We start from the raw sequence: 7648 nt of genomic DNA on the forward strand, positions 1-7648 counted from the left end.
TTTTTTTTTTTTTTTTTTTTTTTTTTTTTTTTTTTTAAAACTAAGGCTCTCATGTCAGAAAGATGTGTTTTCCTGGGCAGATCCAGGATGTAGAGATAATCTGTGTCTCGGTAGACCTCTTGACATAGTCATTGCTTTTTCTTTATTAGCCATTTTTAAAGCAAGCCTTGGTTTGTGTTTCCTTAAACAAATTCTTAAAATTTATAGACATTTCACCATGCGTGCTGGAAACAATCAGAGACCCATATTTTATCCATATTTTTTATATCAAGTCTGAAAACTAAGGCACAGGTAAGCTAGCTTTAAATTAATATATAAAAATATTTGCAATTCCCTTACCATCACATCTTATATGGAAGACTCTGTAAGATATTAGTAACAAATTTTTTTCTCTTTATTTCTTTTCTCTTTTTTTTGGCAAGTTTTGGGGCACTTGGGGGAAAGGATCTTATTTCCATGTGTTGTATCAGTACTGAGACTTGTCTATTGTTGGAAAAGTAATTATCTAGGAATAAATGTTTTACCTTGTCTTGCAGACTAGTAGTGACTTTCAGGCAAGACTTGCAAACTGGGCAATAATGTGACCCTCTTCCATCGTAGTTACCAACTTTGTCTAACTGAGAAGACAGCATATTGCCTTGACACAGCCTCACAATTTCAACATATATGTGGTGCAGAAGCAGCTCCCCTGGCTGTGCAGGTCTGAGGAGTGTAGGGCTGCAATCAGAGTCTCCTTCCAAGGTCACATAGTCATATCAGAATTCTTTTTATCATGGGGTTTACTACTCCATTTTCCTTCTGACTGAAAGTAGAAATAACTATGGAAGACATAGTCATTAAAAATGGGAACTACGTATTACCTGGTTGACTGTAACTGGAGCATAGCATTGGTCCTAGGCTTTCTGAAGGCTAAAGCTCATAGGAAAATACATTGAGATATGAGAAGAGCACATGTTTTGTCATCAACAGCACAAAAACACGGCATTGTGGAGGCATATTTCAGACTAGGACACATGAGGCCTGGGATTTGTGTAAGAACTTGTGTGGATGTCTCTTTCCTTTCATCTCCTGCATTATTTACTTAAAATTGTGTCTCACAGAAAGCATAATTCAAATGCTACATTTTATGCATGAAGAGGTAGAAAAATTTGAAAATTGAAAACCAGGTGTCTTCTTGTGCGCCTTCATTCATTTTCATATAAATCAGATTACAACTGCGGCCTACACGATAAGTTCACATTTCTAACTCATGATAAAATACGGTGGGATGTTACCAATGAGTAGGAAAGTTTGTCTCACATAATTTCTTCCAGACACCTGTCAAAAATCCACAATTATAACAATATTTTTAGATAATTGTAACTTTTAAGCCATGGCCTTATTTTTACTCACTTGGTTTACAATTGAAGAGATCCATTATACATCTGGAAGACATGGCTATCTTTCAAACATTTTGGAATGATTAGTTGAGAACCATTTTATCCTGGGACTCTAAAAAGCTCCATAATCTTTTGCACCAACTACTGCAGAAAAGAAATTTAGTGCTCAAATATTTCTCATTTGCTTAAGAATCAACTGGGAGGAGTAAAAATAAGCCTGGGAGACTCTTGTGCTGTACGATGAAGGATGCTAATAGGTTCACATTTTGTCTTAATTGGCACAGGAGTAAACTTAGTTTCATCAGTGAGGAAACTTCTGACTATTTGCCTGGAGAGAATTAGGCCTCGAAACATAAGTGGACGATGGATTCTTCATAGTGCTGAGACCCATTTTACCACTACATGCAACCTTGTCACAGTTTGCCTTGCCTCTCTTGTCTTTTCTTCTGTCAAATGTATTCCACCCCTTTGGCGCTTTTTGTCTCCTGGTATTTTCGGAATATTGTAGCTGTCTCATTTCCTCATCCCCCTATAGCCTTCACCTGAGCGTTGATTTCTCTCTCATGTTTGTGTCAGGTTTATTACCAGAGAGATTCCAATCTAGTACTTGCTCAGTTTGCTCTTTTGTTTTGAAGGCAGGATTTCCTTATATAAACGAGGCTGGCATTAAACACACCAGCGTCTTGACTTACCTCTCAAGTGATGGCAGTGTGGGGGTTCACCACTGATACGAGCAGCTAATTTGACATAATGATAGGGTTGTCTGGAGTCATCGCTAGCCGAACTACTTCACTGAGCTTTCAAGGGAATACCTGATACTGAAGCTCAAAGAAACCCAGGCCTGAGAATCACTGTTAGGGTCCTGGTGCAGAAAGAGGAGTCTAATAAGTATAGGAATGTTCATGTGGACTGGACTCATAGAAAATGTTCAGTTTCACTGAGACAGTGGAAGGTGATATGCTGAAATAATTGCTCTATCATTTTAGAAACTAGATGAATCTTAAAGGGCAGGCGTTTCTTTCTGCAGTTTTTGGGGCTGAGGAGTCTAAGTAAGATACCTGGAGTTTGGAGAGGGTCTACTTGCTGCATAGAAGGTAGGAAGGGAAAGAGAGATGGTCTTTCTAAGTTCAGCACTCTTAAAAATGTACCTAATTCTACTCTTGATGGGAGGCGACCTCTAAATCTCTCCTTGAATGCCATTGCATAGGCCAACAAATGTTAAGACCAAAATGCTCTTGCGTCTGTTGCTTAATCATAACATAACTCAGTGGAAGTCACTAAGGTAATCTGTGTTCAGTACCGTGCTGGGGTTTGTTCTGACAAATTTAATGATGTCAATTAGGGACAATGTGAGCTGGCTCTGGCTCTGCTTCTTGTATCATAGTAAGCATCGGGGAGGAGCTTCATGCTGTACTGCACTTGAAGTTGCTGCTAAGACCAGTCACATGGCCTTTCTTCTTTCTCTTTTTCTTCTACTGTTCTCTCAACTACTGGATTTCACCATTTGGCATTATCCCAGAGCAACACCCTTTTGATACTGTCTCCTGTCAGATGTTCTCTAAGCCTGAGTGTCCCTACCTTTAGTCTGTGTTCCTCAGCCAGAATATATCTATGGGGCACTGTCTCAGCCCCCAAACATTCTAATCCCTCACTGGGTGGGATTTAAGTTATTGAGTAAGCACATATTTGAGAGACAGGATTTTGAGAAAGGCTTAATTATGTCTTGGAGGTAATAGTAATTCTCAGTGCACCATGCACAATCATTTTTGAAAGTAAGTACAAAATTACATTCTGAAGTCAGTAGAGTTCCCTTGGCATTTCTCCTTGCATGACTAAGTTGGATAGAGTGCCTAATACATTAGCATCACTTTTCTGGGTAGTCAGAATGGACTAAAATGGAAATCAATGCCCAGTGATCCTGAAACTGATCCTATGCTGTCATCTATTATCTTCCTCCAGACTCCCATCTGTCCGTATCCCAGAACAGCTTTCCCTTGTCATGTCCTGGAGAATAGAAAGTCATTTTAACTTAGGTAGCTTAGAAATGAAGACACAATACTAGTAAGAAATAAGGAAAATGATGAACTACAGAGTCCAGTGTAAATAACTGACAGGCTTGCTGTGGGATCCCCCTCTGTATGCTGTGAATAGCATTGGTTAATAAAGAAACTGTCATAGGCCTGTGATAGGGTAGAGTAGAGCTAGGTGGGGAAAACTAAACTGAATGCTGGGAGAAAGGAGGCGGAGTCAGGGAGATGCCATGGAGTTGCCACCAGAGACAACATGCTGGAACCTTGCTAGTAGGCCACGAACCTCATGGTTGTTGGACCCTAGCGTCCAATCACCGAGGAGGAGGGGGTCACCCCAAGAGACCATCTCTCATATCACAGCTGATGTAAAAGCATGAGGATTTTATTAATTCTGTCATGACAGGGTCTTCCAGCAGTCGGGAGGATAGAAGACATCTGAGGGTCACTTTGCCTCTTTCCCAGGGACTGAGTCAAAACATCAGTAACTGAATCAACACCTAAGGGTTATCTTGCCCCTATTCAGGGAGATGGAAAGTTCCCAACATCTCAGTATGTGCATGCGTAGCTGTTATGTCCTTGGTTCCCAGGGGAGGTGGGGAAGTTCTGAGAGTTGTCAGAAATGGCTTCAGAATTGTCTTAAAGTTCTACATTGTAAAATATAAAATAATGGAAATGGGTTAAATTAAGATGTAAAAGCTAGTCAATAAGAAGTTAAAGCTAATAGGTCAAGCAGTGATTTAATTAATAGAGTTTCTGTGTGGTTATTTCAGGAGTCTGGGCGGCCAGGAAACAAATAAGTGGCCTCCTACTATAAACTGGTGCTCCAATGAGGTCTGCTGTATCCACGTAAAACCTGAGAAAGCTTATAAAGAAACCCTAGACACACACAAAAAGGCAAAGGTTAGCCATACTTTTTTTTCCCCAGCTGGCAGGATACTGCAGCTCCTTTAAGAGAGGTCATCCTCATTCAGCAGTAGTAGCAAAAACAAAACAAAACAAAACCATGTGGGTTTCAAATGATGGCTCCCTGGGCCATGTTGCCAGTGTGAACTCTGGCTCTTACAGGAGGCCAAACACTTGAATGGTGTTTGTGGGCCGGGTGCTTGTGTGCTCACTTGGGGTCTGAAACAAATAGCTGAGACCATGCCCGTGGCTCAGTGCTTTCTGCCTGGGCAGGCAGCGGAATCAGGTCTACTAGGCGAGCACAGGCAGGAGAGCGGGGCAGATTTCTGCCGCTGTACACAGAGATATTTCCAGGTCGTGCATTGTGCTGCATGGCAGATTTAGCTATTGCTTAGATAAAAAGGGTGTATGTGTTGCATGCTCCTTCTCAGAGTTAAAGTGGTGAGCACAGCTCCTACCTGGCAGTCCCAGAGCTGGTGGTAATGGACGTCCGCCATTGTGAAAAGCAGAGAGAGGTGGAGCCAGCAACCATGGTCACTACAACCAAGCTGCTTACCAGGACCCCTTGGCCAGATCCCTCACCTTCTGCTTGTAGCATGGGGCAGAGAGGGAGGACATATTTCCCTCCCTCGTGCCACCACAGATGCTTTACTATTTTAAGAACTAATAAAATAAAATAGTATTATGTAATCTCAAAAACAAACAAACACATTGAACTATCAAGGTGTATAAACACATTGCTCCATTCCATTCAGTGCTGGGTAAATCAGAACTTTCCTGCCTTCTTTTTTGCAGAATGGCTTTTACACTCTTCTTTTTGCTTTTTATAATCAAAGCTGTCAGCCAGTTCTTTTGGGTGGGTGGGTTCACAAGCATCATTTTCCAAAATAGGCATATCTTTGATTCTTCACCTGCCTGTCTGTTTGAGTCCACTAACTTCAATGATGAAATCTATTTCCATCTCCACACAACGCCATGGAGATTTATTTTCATAGTAAGCTTTCAGTTGCATTCCTCTGAAATATGTTGATGAATAAAGCAGCTTTATGCATGAAACCCTATTTTTATTAATTTTCTTACTTCGTTGTGTATTTCATAGTTGTGTTGATCATATTTGCCCACCATCCCCTGACCCTTCCCAGATCACCACTTCTCTTCAGTTTTAAGTTCCTGCAAAACATTACTGACTTGTGCTGCCCAAACATTCTTGGATATGTGAACTGCTGCTGGATCATGGTCAACTATCATAGGTTATACTCCTAGAGAAAACTAAATCTCCCTCTCCCAATGGCTATCAACTGCCAATAGCTTCACCGCTATGTTTCAGCATCTTCAGCACAGAAAGGTACTCTGCACACTATCAAAAAAGAAATGTAAACACCAAGCTAGCTTTAAATCTTCATCTACAACGATGTCCTTACTGAAAATTATGCTAGGGCTATGGTGGCACAGCACTTGTGGAAGTAACTTTCTGATAACTGATTATACATACCCATGAGATAAGACCCATACTTAGCATTGCTTGGGTGATGAAGAACCAGAGACCCAGGGCAATACCAAATAATATTTGTCTAAAAATGGGAAAAATGAAGTGATTAAGTGATTCCTATGATATTATCTTATACTCACAGGTTAGTGCTTTTTTTCTCATATGATCAGAGAAGTTTCCTCCTGCAGCATATGGGCATGTGGGTAGAAATATAGAGACATTGTACACAGAGTACGAGACTTTGGGATACCCAGCCATAAATCTGATGTCTCCATCAAATACCTACCCTCAGAGTTCAGGGAATGCCACAGAAGAGGAAGTGGCAAGATTATATTCTCCAGAGGGGAAGGAGGGTGTCAAGAAAACAAGACCCTCTAAATTGCTGTTTCTCATCCTTTGTAATGCTTTTGCATCTCAAGAAATTCTTCAGGTTATGATGACCTACAACCATAGAACTATTTCCGTTGCTATTTTGTAACTGTAATTTTTAATGGCTAATGATTTCTTATTGTTTTAGAACAATAATATCTTCTTACATATTTTAGTAAAATAAAATTAGGTTTACACCCACAAAACATATTCTGTATACTTTATATGTCACATAAAATACCTAGGTCTGTTTATTTATTTATTTTTACTGCATAATTGCAAATTTCAATTCTGTGGAAGCCAAGCAATCATGAGAGTGAAGGCTCTTCCCATACTGGTTTTTTTTGCACTTGCTTGATCAAGCGTTCCTTGATCTCGTACAACACATTGTGACACAGGAGGAAGACTTTTACTCCTTCAAAGACAGTAATTTTTAAGTAGTGTAGTGTTTTCTATTTTGAAGACTAAACATTTTTCTCTGAGATTTTCCTTGTGTAATCATTATATTTAGCTGGACACTTTTATTTTATAATATAGAAATGCTTTTCTTTGTAAATGCTTAGTTTTCTTAACTTCAAAATATATTGGAAAGATAATGCTAAAATAAAAATTTTAAAGCATTGTATGCATTTAAATCTGTCTTCATCGCATAGTTATATAGTCACCTCTATGTGAAAATGTTGAACATTTTTATTTTCAATTGTCTTATTATCATGCAAACTGATGAGTAACTTACTTTATTGCATCTTAATTGTCTGAATAAAAATTTAAGTTCCAGAGATAATAATTCATGCATGTAACATTTCAGTTATAAAGAGTAAAATTAATTCACCTTTCATTCAAGAATAAGATGAAAGGCAAGGTTTAATTATACCTTTTGAAGTTCTCCCTCTCAAAGACTGAGGTTTCGAAATAAATGGCACAAATAAGGAAGAACCTGAGAAATGAGCCTAATCACATGGCCAAATACCCTCTAAGAAGACAGGTGGAGGGATGGGAATTTCTCCATTGCACTACATGATTGGGAGTTGTTCATACCTCACCAAAGCTTGAAGTGAACATTTTTAATGGCCTCCTTTCCCCTATGGTTTTGCTTCTTTTAGCTGGCTGTGTATACTTTTCCCAGGGCAGTATTTGGGCTTCTTGTGCTACGCTCTGTGTTGCCCTCCGTGCTGCCTGTAACAACTCACTCTTTCTGTCTTTGCAGAACGCATCCTTCAGAGTGCCACAGCACATGGATTTCAGAACTACCTGTGAGGAGGTAAGTCAAAAAAATTTTTGCCTGTTGCAGATTTTAATTAGAAAACACTTGACCAGACTCTATAAACATGAAACTTTTCCTAAGGAAAAGACTCATTAACACCAGAATACAATTTATTTGTTTTTATTATTTTATTTATTTTAAATTCTTTTTGTTGAGCAATATAGTTTTCTCCTCTCCTCTCCTCTCCTCTCCTCTCCTCTCCTCTCCTCTCCTC

At 39.4% G+C, this 7648-nt stretch overlaps 1 protein-coding gene across 3 annotated transcripts in view; it reads left to right on the forward strand.

Annotated features, from left to right (window-relative positions):
* The window catches only part of Sntg1 (syntrophin gamma 1), a 400484-nt gene that overhangs the window by 220506 nt on the left and 172330 nt on the right, over window positions 1–7648 (forward strand). For all 3 annotated transcript variants that reach the window (XM_005362238.2, XM_026786566.1, XM_026786567.1), the window contains one exon: window positions 7378–7431. In XM_005362238.2, coding sequence (XP_005362295.1) covers window positions 7405–7431 — 27 coding nt within the window. In that variant the 5' untranslated portion in view covers window positions 7378–7404. The remainder of the gene's footprint in view (window positions 1–7377; window positions 7432–7648) is intronic.

The sequence above is a fragment of the Microtus ochrogaster genome, linkage group LG5 (genome assembly GCF_000317375.1).
Source record: "Microtus ochrogaster isolate Prairie Vole_2 linkage group LG5, MicOch1.0, whole genome shotgun sequence".
In the NCBI taxonomy this organism is placed as follows: domain Eukaryota; kingdom Metazoa; phylum Chordata; class Mammalia; order Rodentia; family Cricetidae; genus Microtus; species Microtus ochrogaster.